The sequence below is a fragment of the Phyllostomus discolor genome, chromosome 12 (genome assembly GCF_004126475.2).
Source record: "Phyllostomus discolor isolate MPI-MPIP mPhyDis1 chromosome 12, mPhyDis1.pri.v3, whole genome shotgun sequence".
NCBI classification, from domain to species: Eukaryota; Metazoa; Chordata; class Mammalia; order Chiroptera; family Phyllostomidae; genus Phyllostomus; species Phyllostomus discolor.
In genome coordinates, this window is record NC_040914.2 from 65,666,111 (window position 1) to 65,683,599 (window position 17,489).

Sequence of the window (17,489 nt, forward strand, 5' to 3'; positions counted from 1 at the left end):
AGGGCGGGGGCGGGTTGTAGGCTGAGACATGCACTTGACTTCCTGCAGGGCAGGAAGAAACCTGCTGAGGGTTTTAGATGACAGAACACCCCACTCCAGGCCTGGGAGTTGCTGCTTCATCCTCCAGGCCCGTTGTCTCCACGGTGGGGATGTTTGCATACCCCAGGGGTGTTCACAGGCTGATCCCCAGAGGCTCGGAGAGAATATTAGAGACTCTCTTTATATTTATCTCATCTTTAAACTGTATTTGAATGTTTTTTCATGCACTTAATACAATAGTGCATTAGCTCATGCAAGTAACTTATAGATAATTAAAATGGAAATACAATGGAAAGGGTGCTCTAATGTTTTACTTATAGGGATGGGAGATCCAAAAGTTTGGAACCTGCAGCTCTAGGTAATGGGAAGCCCTTAAAGGTTTCTGATGAGTCAGTGTTTTGAAGATTAATCTGGACCAAAATCAGCAAACTAAAACCAGTAAAGAACAAGGCAGTTGTGGCGAGGGATCACCTTTAAGGCCTGGCTCTACCATTTATCAGCCGTGGGATCCTGGGCAAGTGCCTTTACTCCTCCGGAGCCCTGCGGCTCTCTCGTCTATAAAGCCGACATGCCCGCCACCAGTGATAACAGAGAGGGCAAGACGTGTCCAGTGTTTGGTGCTTCTGGACTCCAATACAAAGCAGTGAGGTGGCTACTGCAGGTAAGAAGGGAGGTAGTGCCATGAAAGAGAAGGAGAGGAGAAGAGATAAACAGAGTAGGTGGAGGAGGAGCACTCAAGCCTGGGAGAAAGAGTCAGCAGTGATTCTGAAACCTGCCTTCCTGAGTCCATGGCTGGAACCTCATCCTCGTCCCACCAAAGCTGGCTCGGCCCCAGGAGGTCTCCCAGCCCTGCTGGAGGTGGAGCAGCCCTGTTGTCACAGCCTTGGAGCAGGGGCGTGGGGATCTCGGGCAAACTGGGAAGGTCCCTGGGCGTTCTCCCTGTGTCTGCGACCAGGGAAAAGGCACAAAGGTGGTTGCGGTTTCCTGTTATGTGAACTTGGCAGTGCCCAGGTGCTGGCTGCCTTCCTGTTTTCCAGGCTGGAAGATGACTCAGGTCAGCCTGGAGCCATCCTGTTCAGCACAGGTTAAACAAGGCAATCACCCAAACCCCACCTAGTCGCTTGACTTTCTCCAGTCCCCACGTCTCGACCTTCTTTCTCCCTTGGGTCTAGCAGGAAATGGATTCATTGGGTTCAACCTGTCTCATTCCTTCCATTTCTCTGCGTCAGGCCTCCACACACAAATACACACGCACGTGCCCCCTCACACACACGAGCATGCGCGTACCCACACACCACCACCACCACCGCCAGGAAAAACTGGAGGAACCAGCTAGTGGCCTGTGTTTGCACCTTATCTTGCTCAGCCTACAGAGCCCTACCTCAGGAGAAGCTAAGCCAGGGTCACGGTGAGAGAGCTTGAGGCTTTGTCCCAGTTGCAACACCGTTCAGAGTGAACGCTCTCAGAGCCTTCGTTCTATGCAGGCACAGTTCTAAACACTTAATCATTGGATCTCCGCCATACCCCTAAGTAGGCAAGTGCTATTATTACTGTCATCTTGCAGATGCGAATATTGAAGCCCGGTAACTTGTCCAAGGTTGCCCAGTTATGTCTTTTTGATAAATTGGCCCTTTAATCATTGGGAAATAGCCATCTTGGTCCCCGGTAATACTTATTGTCCCGCGTCTTAACAGAGCCACACCAGGCTTCCTTATGCTTGGCATTGCGTGGTCTGTCTGTTCCCATTCTTTCTTTCAAACTGTGTCCATCTTTACATTTAAAGTGCATTTCTTGCAGACAGCATATAGATGGGTCTTGCTTTTTTTTTTTTAATCTAGTCAGACGATCTCTGCCTTTTAGTTAGTGTGTTCAGTCTGTTTCTATTTAATGCTGCAGGAGTCCCACCATCTTGCCATTTGCTCTCTGTGGGTCCCTTCTATTCTCCCTTTTCTGCCTTGTTTGTATCAACCAAGCATTCAAAAAATATCCTATATTATCTCCTTTACTGACTCTTTAGCTGTGCCCTTTTGTTTTTCTTCCCCCGGTTATTACTCTAAGGATGATAATATTCGTCCTTAACTTATCACCATCTTTCTCAAATAAAAACACTGGTTTTCATATGTTCTACTCTCATATGTTACACATGACACTCTGTGTCCGGTTTTCACCTGTATACTTAATTAGAATCATTCCTTAGACAATGAACGTTTCCAGCTGTAGCACAGAGGTGCAGCCAGGCAGGCTTTGCTCCGAGTGTTGCAGCAGATTGGGCAAATTCCCACCTGTTGATCTATTTTGTCCTTATTTTATAAAGAGGGTAGAAACAGCACAGGATTCATAAGCTTAAGTCGAATGAGACCCAGGAAAAAATGTCTAGGTAAGCAGCAAGCAGGGATTCCAGCCCGAACCTCACCCTATTTCGAAGGGAACAGAACAAAAGGACAGAGCAGGTGTGGAGTGCTGAAGCCACAGCGCTGAAGAGTTGTTTGTATACAGGTGTGGTGGGAACAGAGCCAGTGACCCCCAGCACCCACCCCCTTGAACACTGGGGTCTCTCGTCTGAGGTACGGTTGCCCATCTGGTCTTTGTACACCACCTTGGTTTCTCCCTGGATAGACCAGCAGGCACTGGCTGCCATACAGACTGGTGGGCTTACTGGTGGCCCTGAGGCTGCCTCTGACCAGCCCACTGGCCTTGGAAAGTCTCAAACCCAGGCTCTGTGTCTAGCCCCCAGCATATTTCCATGAGGTAGCGCGCTTGGTGCTGGTGTGACCATTTCACGCTGGGGGTTCAAGTACCGCCCTGGAGGAATCCCAGGAAGGCTCATTCTTACTCTCAAGCATGTCTCTCAGTCCACAAAGATCAACACCTACACTTCTACCACTGGAGCCTCAGCCCGCTATTCCAGGGGAAGTAAAATGAGCCTTCCGGGGAAATGCAGAACTCCAGGGCTGCTGATCTTCGCCCCATTTTACAGATGGGGACACTGAGACCCAGGGGGCTTAAGTGATTCTTGATATGGGGTTGGTTGGTCCTGGAGTGGGAGCCTCCCTACCCCTGCCCGCCAGTTGCAGCACCTTCCACACACTGTGCCAGGAGCTGGGACATGCCCTGGGCGCTCCCGCTGATTTCAATGGCACGTGTACTGGCAGGGTGTCTTTCCTCGATTGTCTCCCAGTTCTGACTATTGAAGGAGAGGGTCTCATCTGGGTGCTAATACGTTCCACGCCTCTCACTTGCTGGTCACTTCCAACATGGCGGCTGGCTGGAAACTCATCTTCAGAAGGAAGGATGGCGAGAAACGACAGCTTGGATCCAATGAGTGGGAAGGGGCTCAAGGTAAATTTCACTTCCTCTGCTACATGGCAGAAGGCCCCTTGGCTAACTCACAAACAATTCTCTTCCTCCCAAGCTGGTGTCTGGTCTCGTTCCCTTCCCACCCCTGCTTCCTAAGGCTTGGGGGACACAGGGGAGGCATCAAAGGCCTCTGCAAAGGTCTCCCAGCCTTTGAAGAGGTTGGGTGGGGGGAGGAAGTGGGGAGCAGGCCATACCTCCAGCTCTCAGCCATCTGGGGGCTTCCATAGCAACCCTCACAATAGCAAACCTTCCTCTCAGAGCTGTGGAACCTGACACTCTCAGAGAGGGCAAGTGATTCCCTCAGGGTTGCCCAACTAAAGTAGGACTAGCTGGATTTTGGTGAGGGGTCCTTTGATGAACTGAAAGACCCCAAGCAATAGGCTGGGACCCAAAAAGTACATGCAAGTCTAGGGAGAGTCTGGCGAAAGCACCTAGTGAGGACTGTGTGTGTCCTGTTCCCCTCCCCCACGTGGTTCTGCCCCCACCCCAACTAGAGGGGGAGGGCCTCAGCCTCTGGCTATGCCAGGAATGCAGCTGCAGCTGGGCCGGGCCGGGGGGGGGGGGGGGGGGGGGGGCGGGGGGGGGGGAAGGGCAGCCTGCAGCTAGTTGCCCAGAGAGGGTGGGTGGAAGGGCATGTGTGCTGCCAGGCTGGGGAGGGGGCCTCCTCTGCCCTCCCTGCTTTCCCACTTCCCAGGTCCCCCTCCTGGGCACAACGCAGAAACCAGGTGGCACAGAACTCTTTCCAGGAGCAGAAAGATGGGAATCTGCTCATCTCTAGAAGGGGCAAATGTGGGCAGAGGGGGCAGCTGCTCTGTGCCAGCAGCTCCTCCCACGACCGCAGCCACCAGCCAAGGCAACCATTTAAAGAACTGCCCACCCAGACCCCGGAACTCACAGCTCCACGGCAAGCGTTCTGAGCTGGGATGGGCTTCCAACCAGCGGGGTCTGGTGGGGATGGGAGTGAGGACCAGAACTCATTGACAAGCATCCCAGCACTCATTGTTTCTGTGCCCTTGTCACAGGCCCCTGGGGTCCGACTCCATGTCCATTACCCTTTGTAAGCTGTGATTTTGAGAACTGGGTCCTGCCTTCACCTCACATTACAGATGAGGAGACTGAGGTCAGATGCTCAGATGTGTGAGCTGGAGGTGGGACCTGCACCTCAGTCCAACTTAACCCGGGGCCAGGTGGCCTCCTGTCAGCTGGTTCAGGACCCCCGTGGCTGTGAACATGCCAGCACAGAGGCTGCGAGGGACCCCACAGGGATGTCGGGTGCAGGGGCTTATGGGGGGCAGTTCCTGGTGGCCTTGCAGGGGTGGCTCCTCTAACTGGGAGCTCCTACGTTCAAGTCCAGAGGCAGTGCTGGACCACCTGGCTCCTCCCCACCCCCAGGTGATGAGGTGGTTAGGGAGGTCGCCTCAGGCTCCCCCTGTGAGGGTTCGGGGAGATGAGAGAGGATGGGAGCAGGGGGCAAAGCCTAGGAAGTGAGGAAGGACAGACGTGCCCGTGCAGAATGCCAGTGTGACCTCAGTCCTGGGGACAGAGGACAGCGAAGGGGTCTGCCTCCACGGCCCCATCGGAAAGCTAGCGAAGGAGACGGGTCTTCCACTAGCCACTACCTCACTTTCTGACACCCCTTTGCACGCTCTGCCGGAGCCTCCTGACACCCCACCCATCCTGGCAGGAATCATTTCCTCCATCCTGCTGAGGGAGAAACAGAACACGGCTGTCTATGATCACTCCTCTCCTGACTGGGGCCTGGCTCATCCCCCCCACCTCTCAGGACACAGAGGGCAGCACCCAGCCCACCGACCTGGTTTCTCTCTGGGGGAGGTGGGGTGGGTATTTTTTTTTTTTTGAGTACTTGTGAACTCTTTGGAAGAGGGGTCAGGAGCTCAGGGCAAGAGGGCAAGCAGGGAGAAAATTCAACACCCTGGCCCAGCAAGGACGGTCTTGGGGAGGTGCCTGTGTGTCACTCTAGGCAGCCAGCCTCTCCAGACACCTGCTCTGGGGAGGCCCCAAGCAGGGGAGAAAGGAGGCCCAAGGGGACCCAAGGAGATGTGGGCGGGGTTGCAGAATGCTGGGAGGGAAGCCAGGGCTGCACCCACAGGGTTGAGGTCCGCCTTGCCCAGGGCTGGCTGGCCAAGGGGACCCTAGTTCAGATCCAAGGGCTATTTTCCTGAGTTCTCAGTGACTTCACTGAGGGTCCCAAGAGATCAAACCCATATGGCCAACATCACCTCTGCCAGGCCCTCCCTGGGGACCCTCAGAGCAGCCCCTGATGCTAAGGAGTGTGTGTCTGTGCGTGAGGGTGGCAAGGGGGCTTTGAGAGCCTGCCTCTGCACTTGGCCTTGTGACACACCTGGCTGGATGAGTCTGCCTGCTTCTTAAGGGAAGAGAGCGGCCTCCACCCGGAGTAACTACAGCTAGTTCTGCTGGAGCCTGGCTTAGCCTGAGGGGCAGGATGTGGAAGAGCACGGGCAAAGCTTTGGAGACACTTCGCTCCTGGGACCTGCACAGCCTCCTGCCTCCCTTCAGCCACCCCCTCTCCCAGTCACAGGCCTCAAGGGTAGACAGGTTCCAGACACGGAGGGGTGCTTGGCTGGGACGAGGGGCTCAGCCTTAAGCAAGGGCTGTGCTAAGAGAACCAGCAGAGTGACTTTGGGCAGGAGATTTAAATTCTTCCTTATTGTTAAACTGTTAATCTGACCTCTTTTTGTGGATTACATCAGATAATGGATCATTTACTTAAAGTGCTTGGCTTGCAGTGTCTGGCACGTGGTTAAGAGCTCAATAAAAGAAATGTTAATTTGGCCCAAAGGGCTGCCCGGAGGGATCTGGGCAGGAACTTCTGTGTACCCTTCAAGTCGTCTGGTTCCAGAAGGCTGGCCCCCAAAAGCGGGCAGGGAGGAGGAGGCTGCCCGGGAAGGTTCTGGAACGGATACAGCACAGGAGAGTAAAGAGGTGGAGGGACAAATGGGGCAGGTGTGCCCAGAAGCCAAGAGCTGAGGGCAGCGCCCGCCACCAAGCCCCAGGCTGGCTGAGTCCCAGAAAGCAGGGAGGCGTGTAGGGGGTAACGCAGGGTGAGAGGCTGCGACCGGGATTCTCACCCCACAAGGAAGCGAGGTCCGGCCCGACTGGGTGATCACAGGGATGACAAAGAAACAGTTCTGATAAACTCCCAGGCAGAACCCAGGAATAGGACCATTCCACACCTCTAAGCAGGGTGGGGACTGTTTTTCTGGCCCTTCTGCTGTCTTTTCAAGACCTTCTCCCTGTGCCCCACACACCCCAGGTCCTCTCCTTCTTTCCAGCATGGCCCATTCTGTCCCCAGGTCCTAGGGTGGGAGGCTTGGCTGTGGGAACCCAGGGCTCCCTTCCTCAGCAGCACCCAGAAGAGCTCCCCTTGAATGCAAAACGGGAAGGGTTACCTTTGGCAAGTCCCTTAGCCCCAGGGGCAGGTGTATAAACCACCCCCCAGGCCCAGGACCCCGGGCAGAGAAAAAGCTATTGCTCTCTTGGCTTCTCTCCACAGCTCTTCAAGGTTCAGACCCAAGAGAACCACCCAAGCCCTTGGCCTGAGTTAGAAACAGATGCAGAGCTTAAGTTAGATAAGGGGGTTGGGGGCACTCCCAGCCTCTTCACTCCCCGCAGAGGGGCTGAGACTGACCCCAAGGAAGATGAAAAAAAGGAAAGCAAGCACTGCTCCCCTTTCTGGGAAGCCCAGCTCCCCAGGCTGGGTCTTCTCAGGGAGCTGGGGAAGGCAGGAAGCCCACCCCCCATCGTCCCCTCGGGGCCTGAGGGCTCTCTGTCAGAGTGGGCCTCCACACCCTCTCTTGGGCCAGCCCTTGCCCTCTCCCCCAGCCCAGATGGGAGGAGGAAGATAGAGGGTGTGCATGAAAGAACGGCAGAGAGGTGGGGAAGGTGAGTCGGGTGTGACCTGTCTGAATGTGCTGGCAAGGAGCCAGGAGCAGGCCTGGGGGAAGAAGGAAGAGGAGGGGCCCCTTTTCCCCTTGGGTGGGGGCACAGATGATGGGGGAACAGGCCTGGGTGAACTTAATCCCCACCCACCTGACCCCCCATGCAGTGACAGCACTGGGGTCAGCCTTGAACCTGAAGCCCAGGTAGACTGTGGGAGGGTCCTTCCCTACAGCAGGACACTTATCCAACCCTGGTCAGCTCTCTCTTTAAAATACTTCCTCTCCAGTATCTAAGGCAAACCCACAGATGCTGGTGCAAGGGCCCCCTCCTCAGGGCCCCTTTCAGGCCAGTCCCCTGGCCCCGAGCCCTCAGCAGGACCCACTGCAGTGCTATCTCTGGTCCTGTCCTCACCCCTATACCCTCCTTGTCTCCCGCTGCAGCTCCTCCCTTCCCAGGGGGGAGGTCCTGACTCCATAGCTTTGGGGTCTTGGTCCTACTCAAGCTGGCTGTCTCCCCCTCCATCCTGCCCATGTGCAGAAAAAGCCTGAGTCACCAAAACTTCCAGAGGAGTCGGCCGAATGTACCAAGACCTTCTACCCTCAGCCCCTGGCCCGGGCAGGGGACAATCAGGGCCAAGCCCGGGGCTCCGAGTCAGAACACCAGGCTCTGGCGAGCCCTCTGGGTGTGTGCTGTGTGGTCTGGACTAGCCTTCCTCTTCCCTGGTCTTCTATCCCCCTTTTGGTTACATGCCTCTCAGAGGGATGGGTACAGAGTGCCCTGCCCCAGCCTTTCTGACGGAGCACTCAGGCACGTCTTTGTTGTGGGCTGACAGGCTCCCCTACGGTGGTGGCAATTCCCATTAGACAGACGCCATCCCTGAGCTCCTGGAGTCCCCCGAGTTCTGGGAGTTGCCCCAGGAATCCTGGCCAAAGGGGCCCAGTAAACAATAAGCTTTCTGGAGTCCCCCGCAACTCCTCTGGTCACCTGTGTTCCTTGGGCAGGCTTCTGACACCCGCCCCCCACCCCTCTCCCCCGTGCTGTGCTGTCGCTGGGCGGGGGAGGGTCTGTCTTCCCCATCAGATTGTGAGCTCCCTGGGTGTGGAGACTTGTCCTCTCTCTCTTGTCTGGTGCCCAGCACAGGCAAGCGACACCTCTGGACATACCCACTTGTGTCTTTTCAGGAGAAAATGGCAAAATGACATTGGGACAGGACAGTCCTATGACCCAGGCTGGAGGGAAATGGCTCCCACATCTGGTTCCCTCCGGGGCCCCCAGGCCATGCTGCACCCCCTCCACATACACTGAGCAGCCCGCTTCCACCTGGGACCACCCAGGACTCCCCTAACCAGCAAAGGAGGTCTGCCTCGTCCCCCCAGACGCTGGCCTCTGAACACTGAGAGGAGTCTGTTGCCAGGCTCCGCGGACGAACACTGCAGACGGCTGCCTGTCCCGCTGGCCTCAGCAGGCTCCTACGCTGGCGATGCTTGCAAGTGATTGCCGGTGTCCGGGCAGCTCTACCTTGTGCCCAGGTCAAGCAGGGCATGTTTGAGCCGGCCAACCCTGCAGTGTGCCCCTCTCGGTGTTAGGGGTCCTTGTAGGAGCCTGTCCCCTGGGACTCGTGGGGCCTGGCTGTGCATAGACCCCCCGCTGTGTGCAGCTTTCCCGCATCCATCACAGCCTTGGTCATGCCAGTGCTGCTGAGGTCACACTTGCATGCTGGGGCACCTGCTTCCCAACCTTGTGTTTCCTGGGCACACATCACAAACAACCACAGCCTTTGGCTCCACACACGCTCTCCTCGGCCCTGAGGGCCCACGATCACCACGCCACCCCCCCGTGTGCCAGTTACCTTGTCCCAGTCTATCACTTTGAGCTTTGGCTCCATCACTGGGTCTGGCTTCTGAGTGTTTGAGAAGGCTGCGGCCCTGTTCTCCATGGAACCCTGGAGAGAGAAGGTACGAGGTGATCACTTCCAGTGGGTGAGGGCAGAGCACCCAGAGCCGCCCTCACTGGGGCAGCCAGGAGTGGTGACAGCCCCACAGGGTGGGCAGAGACCAAGGACCCCGAGTATTTTGAACATGGGTGGACCCTGATGTGGATGGTATTATTCTCTGCATTTTTCTTCTCCCTTAAAAAAATAATTTCTGCAAAAACAAGAGACAGAAAGATCTGGGAGGGAAAAGAAGCAGGCGGAGAGACTGTAGGAAAATGAGCTGTTAGTGGGAGTGCTCTGGGCCAGGAGGTCCCAGCCAGCCTCCCTCCAGGTCCCTGGCAGGTGTCAGGCAGAGGGAGTCACAGGAAGTCACCTGGCGGGCTCACTGGGCCACACCCAGTGACTCCCTCCCTGGTAATAATTCCATAGAGGCACGGGTCACAGGCTTGGCCATCTGGGTCCACGTGCCCACAAGAAAGAAAGGTAGCAGAGACTGAGGGACATGGTCTTTCCAGGAAGTCCCCTGTGTGGGTCAGCAGCCACATGTAGGGTGAGACTGGCAGGCAGGGGAGTGCCCAAATGGAGTCAAGGTTAAATCACAGCAGCAAAGAGGCAAAGTCAGAAGGAAACAGAATGTGCTAGGAAAGTCACATGGCCCTGGCTGGCCCCTACGTCACATGGGGTGAGGCTGGAGAGGGCAGGCTGGCACGTAGCTAAAACCCACGCTTCTCTGCAGGAAGGGTGGGGAGACCACTGCCAATGGGGGGCCTGCCCTCTGAGTCCCTGTGACTAGAGGACACCGTGGTGCTGGTGGCTGCAGAGGAGGCCTTGGAAGCGAGGTATCGGCAGGGGCCCAAGAAGACTGGGCAGCCAGCTGGGGTTTCTATTGTCACGATTCTTACATTTTTGCTTCTAAATCAACCAAGAGAACCTGACAGTGACGGTGAGGCTGGCATTTTCTGGGAAAACCCATATGCAACCCAAATAAAAGTGGCTTTTGTGGTCTTATCTTGGTCTGGGTATCTCAATATTTTTAGTCTGTGTCACCATTCTTCATTTTTATTTATTTATTATAATATTGCTGTGGCTTCTATTTTTTTTAATCCCCACCCAAGGATATGTTTATTGATTTTAAAGGGAGAGAGAGAGAGAAAGAGAAACATTGATGTGAGAGAGAAACATCGGCCAGTTGCCTCCTGTATGCGTCCCGACTGGGATTGAACCCATAACCTAGGTATGTGCCCTGACAGGAGATCGAACCCACAGCATTTTGGGGCTCCAAAATGCTTTGGTTTGATGCTCCAACCAACTGAGCCACCCAGCCAGGGAAAATACCTGCATTTTTTTTAAAAGCATCTCTGATGATCTTCTAAGGACAAAGAGGAGTGGATTTTATAGTATATCATACAACGAAACTTCCTAAGTAGCCAATGTGAATGCCATATAATAATCTTGCCTCTTCTAAATCTGTTCTACCCTCGAAAACACCACACAGTACCCCCAATCACTCAGTTCTTGATTCTCTGTCCCTCCTGAGTATTTTCTCCTGGTCACCCCAAGTCGTTTCTTCAGTAGGATGATCTGATCCTTCTCTGTTCCCCCAGCCCCACCTACTGCAATTCCGTCGTCTCAACAAAACGAAAGGCTCACTTGGGGGCCTGCCCACCCCGCGGGGAAAGGGTTCTCACACGTATTAATTACCTTTTAACGGTTCTGTCCGTGCTACACTTTCAGATACCCCTGAGTGGCAGACACAGACCTGCACTGGGCACATCCACCTGAACAATCTCTGGAGGCAGGAGACAGGGAGGTGGCCTGCGGCCCTGGGCGCAGCGCCCAGCCTGCAGCCTCCCATCACTCTAGCACGGCTGTTCTGTGAGAGCCCCAGGCCTCAGCTCAGCTGCCTGCCTCGAGCCTCCAGGGATCACTCCTGGTTCGTCCCCTCTAGGACTGTACGAGCTCTTTTCTTTTTTTCATCTCACCGGACTATACTTATTTTTGGACAGCCGTATCCCTGCCCCTGCCATCTGCTTTTCCCCAAGACCCTCTTAGCACACAACATGTGTGCTAAGCCTTAGCACAGGTCTCTAAGCATAGGTGTTGGTCCACGTTCCTCTGCCAAAGGGGTTAGATAGGACCATGCAGAGCGCCCTTGCCTCCCTCATGTGGAACGCTATCTTCCAGGTCACGGTAACGGAGCTCCCGTTGGCCCTGTCTGCTGCCACATGACAAGGCGCACTCACTTAGCATACGGCCGCTGAAGCGTATTTCGTGGAGCCTGCTGCTGGTGTGATGTGGAGAGCTTGTGTGGTCCAGGAAGTGACAGGGACTGAGACCTGTTCACCAGAGGGCTGCAAAGATGCGTGAGGAAGACTGGGGCGCAGAGTCGTGACGACTGGGAAGCAGTGGGCAGTGGAAAGCAGAGAAAGCCTGAGAAATGGGACCAGCAAGGGGAGTCTGGGGGAACAGGAAGCCCGAGCTCCACACCAACCTCCTCTTCGGGGGCTGGAGGTCTTGGTGAACTACCACTACGGTCCCCTTCGTCTTCCCTCAATTCTCCCCTCCTGCGAGGACCCCATCCTGCGAGGACCCCGTCCATAGCCACTGCCTTCACCTGCTCATCCGCACACATGCATTTGAGCATCTGCAATGCGCCAGACCAGCAGCTCAGAAGACTCGTCTCTCTCTGACCCCGGCCTGGCTCCCTGGCCCTGGAGAATGACTCCAACCGTCCACATCACAGTCTGCCCCAAAGTCATGTAGTCTCACCTCCAGCACCACATCCCTAGAGGTGAACACCACCTCTGCACGTTGGCTCGGCTTGGAGGCTCCCTGGCTCATCGCTGACTTCGTTCCCCCGCATCTCCAGACTCCTCTCCGGTGAAGCCCTTGGATTAACCCTAATGTTTCCCTCTAGCCAGTAGGGATGACTTTCCATTTTCCAAACATGCTCCTTCCCAACTGTCACCCTGTTCAGGATGATGACTGGCGTTAATGTTCACGGATGCTCACTACGTGCATCCGTGAACATTTAGTCTTCACAACGCCTGTGGGAAGTGAGATTATTATCCTCACTTGACACCTGAGGGGGCCTAGGTGCAGGGCAGGCCCGCAGCTAGTGAGAGGTGGAGTCAGCAGTTGGACTCCAGAATATTCTCTCGACCACCACGCACTTCTTCCCTAACCATTCTAGCCAACTTTCAGAAAATTCATCCTTTGCATGTGTCTCACTACATCAGCTGGTATTTACAATTTCCTGCCTCTTGTTGTCTTTATAAGTTTGGGTGATTTATCTTGTTCGTCCAATGGTGTTACAGATTCCAACGGGGCAGGAGATTGCTGTTTCCTTGTCTCAGGGTGGGGCTCTTGATCCTACGAGATGCTCCATCCATCTTTCCTCAGGGGACCACATTCCAGTGCCAGATCTTTGCAAAAGAGCCAAGGTCCCCAGCACCTCCTGCAGGGCTGTGGGCTGGGCCGCTGGGGATGGAGCCCCGAAGCTCTGCAGGGCACGTGCTCCTTGAGATTTTAAAACAAACAGGGTGGGCACGTTTGCTTAGATGAGAGAGGTGGCCCGGGACACTGAACACAGCTTCTTAGGACGTCCCTCTGGGCTGGACAGGACAGTGTCCAGAAACAAGGGTCAAAGTTGCAATTTGGACCATGTGCTTATTCTCAGTGCCCTTTGGTGGCGGGGGACACTGGACAGGCAGGAGCAGAAGCAGAAGCACAGCAGACTGACGGGAGCTGGCCAGCATCTTACTTTGCCAAGAAAAGATACTCCCTGAACTGCCACCAGCAGCACTTCATGAATGAAAGGATATTTCAATACCAGATAGGTAGGAAAAGCATAATTTCAGAGTCAAAGTCAGTTCTTCCTAGGGAAGGGCAGTTGACAACTTTACACTGACATTTAAAAAAAAAGAATCTACTTAAAAATATTTATTAATGTACAAAAATTACAATCTAAAATTTTCTTTTGTGAGCATGAGTTGTACTTAATTTTGGGGGGGTTCAAGGTGGTTGGTGTGGGGCTAACTTATCGATAATAGGAAGTAGATCCATTGTTCACTTTGTCTTAGTTCTAAACTTTGACTTTAAAAATTACTGAAAATCCAGTTCTGCAGAGGGATGTTGGCTAAAAATGTAAATGCTTTTGAGGGTTTTTCACCCGGAAGTATTCCAGGTGCAGTGAGGAGCGAGGAGGAGCCCTGTGGCTGTCTGCCTCCGTCCTGAGAGCCCGGAGGGAGGGGTGCGGCTCCCAGGCTGGCCCCCCCAGCAAGGAGCAGCAGGGATGCCCTCAGACCACTGGTCACTTCACACACAGCCTGTCAGTGTGTTCTTCCACTCAGTGTACACGGCAGCACACAGAATCTGCACCCGTGTTTCTAATGGGGTACGGCATTCCACTGCGTGAACACCCCCACAGGTTATTTAACCGGTCCCCTAGAGATGAACGTTTAGGTTGTCTCATTTTCCCCTTCCATATTGAACAATGTAAAAGTAAATGTTCTCATACAAACATTTTTGAGCACCGTGGAAGCACACCCAGGGCCCAGCACCACTGGGGGCACACTGCGCACGGGGGAGGAGGAAGAGAGAGGAGGAAAGAGGCAAGTAGGGGTCATTTTCTCCCGTCCTTCCCCTCCCTCCTGCGGCTGCCCCAGCTTAATCACAATTTAAAAGTCCTGGAGCCACCAGGGAGTAATGTCATGGGTGACGGGCTTTTGGCAAATAAATCTCCAGGCTCACCATATAAACAAGGTGCTTTCTGGGTGGCCCCGCTGGGACCACACCCCTCCCTGGCAGAAGCCCAGGTTATTAGTCACAAGACTGCACACACCTCCAGTAAGTGAGGAGATTTCAAGGAGAGCCAGAGCAGGCAGCCGCTGGCACCACCAGGAGCAGAAATGCCCTCGGGTACCAGGAAGTGTCCTCTGGCGCATCCTCCACGGACTATTTTTCTCGAGTCTAGTTGTGAGGTTGCAAAAGGTCTAATAACCTTCTCCACATACAGGCAGGACAAAGACCCTCCTGAAGGAGGTCTCCCATTCCCACTCAGGGGCTGCTCACATCTGCACCCAGAGGGTGGGCTGGGGGCTTCCAGGAACCAAGCGCCACTGGGAGCCACTGCACCATACATGGATCTGCGCCACATTTTCCAGACTCCCATGGCCCCGTGTTTATTTTTGCGTTGAGCCAGGCTCACCCTTGAATTCCACAAGCAAACACCATGCATGAATCAGACGTGTGTAAAGGTCACTCCTGGGAGCCAGGGTACTGCTCAAACTTTAAAAGACTTTTAAAAAAACCTTTCTTGGAAACTTCCACAATACATTATTTAAAAGATTCTCCTGATCCTGGAATTGAACCAAAAGGAGCTTTAAAAACCAAAAAAGATCAGCAATGAAGAAGACGTATGCTCTTTTCCAGTATTTGAAAACCATTCTGGACGGTGCCTTTGGATTAATTAAGTATTTTGGTAAGGGAAGTGAATGATTCTGTAGTCAGACACGCAGGCTTTCACAAGAATGGTCAGCCCAAGTTAATGGGTGTGGCTGGAGGTGCGATGTCCAACACACCTGTGTCAGGTGGCAGTTCTCTTAGAAGGTCTGCCTGAGGGACACAGGACTGACCTGGGCAACAAGGATGGAGGTGAAGACCCACCACTCACCCAGGCCCCTCCTGACCTCTCTGCCCTTGCAAGGAAGGCTGGGACGTGGCTAGAAGCACGTTTGTGGTCAGGCCAAGGCTGGCTGGGAGGAGCCTGGCGGGTCCAGTAGGGCAGCACTCAGGCTGAGAGCACCTCGCTCTCCTCACGCCCTTGCCTGTCCTGGACTGTGTCCCAAGCTGGAACCTCAGCCCCATGAGGGCAGAGACCCTGCTGCCTTCTTCTTGCTCACTGCTAAGTCATTGGTCATTGCTCATTCAGGCTCATTGCTGAATGCTACATTAATGAGTACACAGCAGTCTGTTTAACCTCTGGAGGCCCAGGCCTGGCGAGGCTACCCAAGTGTGGGCAGAACAGGCAGGAAGGGAGCTGTACGACGCCTTCCAAAGCCTGCCTGGGCTTGGGGAGAGAAGGGGGCTGCGGAAGCAGGCACTGCCCATTCTGAGCTGAGAACCACTAGACCTGCTGGGCCATGTGGTGGGGGCAGCGAGGAAGGCATGTTGATCTCCTTAGATCCCCCGCCTCCTCCGGCCCCGGCCCAAGGCCACAGGGAGAAAACCCAGCGAGACAGGAATGCCAGTCCTCACTTCTCCCAGCACGAGGCCCATTCCGGGCTGGCCATCAAGCATTATCTCTTCTCGGGTCAGGGCAAGCCATGGTGCTCCTCTGGTGGAGATGGCCCTGGTGGCACCACTGCCCCTTCTCCTGGGCTCCGTCCTCCGCTCGTCTCTTGAATTGAGTTCAGCACGCTCAGACCCACACTCACGGAGCACCCAGGAGCTGACCCCTGCCAGCTGCCTGAGGTGCCAGCCAGTCCACGTATCACTGCTGTCCGTCAGAGAGGCAGTCCTCACTCAGGACAGCCTGGCGCAGGGGGCGGAACCCAGGGTCAGCGCCTAGTGCCAGATGCTGCAATTCCAGACACAGTCTGGACCAGGCTCCATTATCAACTTGCCATGTGCCTTGAGGGTCTACCTCCTGGGATGAGAAGTCACTTCTCTCTGGCAGGGGTACCCCAAGTTCCTGCTCAGGCCTCAGAGGTTGGGGAGGTAACACCAGTGAGTGAGGCAGGCAAGGTGTGGTACTAACGCAGACCAACTTTGTTTGCATGATAAACATATAGGGCCCTGACAGGTGTGGCTAAGTTGGCTGGAGCATCGGTCCATTACCAAAAGATTACAGGTTCAATTCCCAGTCAGGGCACATACCCACGTTGTGGGTTTGATCCCCAGTCTGGGCACATGCAAGAAGGCAACCAATTGATGTTTTTCTTTCACATCAATGTTTCTCTCTCCCCCTTCCTCTCTCTGAAAACAATGAAAAAAAAAAAAGATCCTCAGGTGAAGATTAAAAACATAAAATAAAATAAATGAACTGTAGAAGTATGCTTCATCTCTACAAGGAAAGACGCCTACTTTCATTTTCCTTAAAACTTGAGGCACAAGAAACAAAACCAAAACAAAACCATAAGGTACCCTTTTGCTAGAGATGTTGGTACAGAGAAAAAAAGACAGGAGCCCACAGGGGCCAGCCAGAACCACAGGGCCAGCTGTCCCAAAACCCTTGGGGGCCAAGGGGTGACAGGCTGGCCCCAGGGGGACCAGAACCCCAGCAAGTTGCAGTGAAAGGAGACCCCAGGCCTCCCCTCCCCCTTGCCTAGCTGAGAGGATTGCCTTAAAAGAAGCAGGGGGTTGGGGAGCAGAAGTGGGTGGTGGCTGCTGGTTTTACGGGTCCTCTTCCCTCTGTGGTATCTGGAAGGAGACAAAATCCATGAAGGTGAAGGAATCACAGTGGAGATGCAGGCCACGCACTGAGGAAGTTACCTCCTGGGCCTCACTTCCCACTCAGAGGCCTGTTGAGGGTGGAATTGTGTGCACCTCCACCTCAAATTCATGTGTTGAAGTCCTAACCCCCAGGAGCTCAGGATGTGACCTTATTTGGAAACAGGATCCTTGCAAACGTACTTGGTTAAGGTGAGGTCGTTAGGACGGGCCCTAACCCAGTATCACTGGTGTCCTTATAAAAAGGGGGCGTTGGGACACAGAGACACACAGGGAGGAGGCCATGCGGAGATGAAGGCAGACATTGGGTTGACGCATCTGCAAGCCAAGAAACTCCAAAGATTTCCAGCGAACTGCCAGCCGCTCGGGGACAGGCCTGAAAGGGACCCTCCCTCAGAGCCCGGAGGAGCCGACGCTGCAGACACCACGACTTCAGGTGTCACGACTTCAGGCGTCACGCCTCCAGACTGGGACACGCGCACTTCTGCTGCCGAGCTGCCCAGGGCGTGGCGCCTTGTCAGGCAGCCCCAGCGCACTGACACAGAGACAGAACCAGTTTCCCCCGAGACCGGAGTCAGAGAACAACCAAGGGAGGCATCAGGGGACTGCGGAGACCCGAGTCTGCCTCTCCTCTGATGCTGAGGGGGTGCCAGAAACCAGGCTCTGGTCACCAGCACAGCCCCCCACCCCCCAACCAGGGGGCAGTCCACACGATACCTCCCGAAGTGGGGAGGCCATTCAAGTACCCCCTCCCCTGCCCACTGTTTCCTGTCTAGGAGCCGAAGTG

At 54.7% G+C, this 17,489-nt stretch overlaps 1 protein-coding gene across 1 annotated transcript in view; it reads right to left on the reverse strand.

Annotated features, from left to right (window-relative positions):
- The window catches only part of FA2H (fatty acid 2-hydroxylase), a 49,171-nt gene that overhangs the window by 14,284 nt on the left and 17,398 nt on the right, over window positions 1-17,489 (reverse strand). Inside the window, exon 2 of the mRNA XM_028534724.2 lies at window positions 9,167-9,259. Coding sequence (XP_028390525.1) covers window positions 9,167-9,259 — 93 coding nt within the window. The remainder of the gene's footprint in view (window positions 1-9,166; window positions 9,260-17,489) is intronic.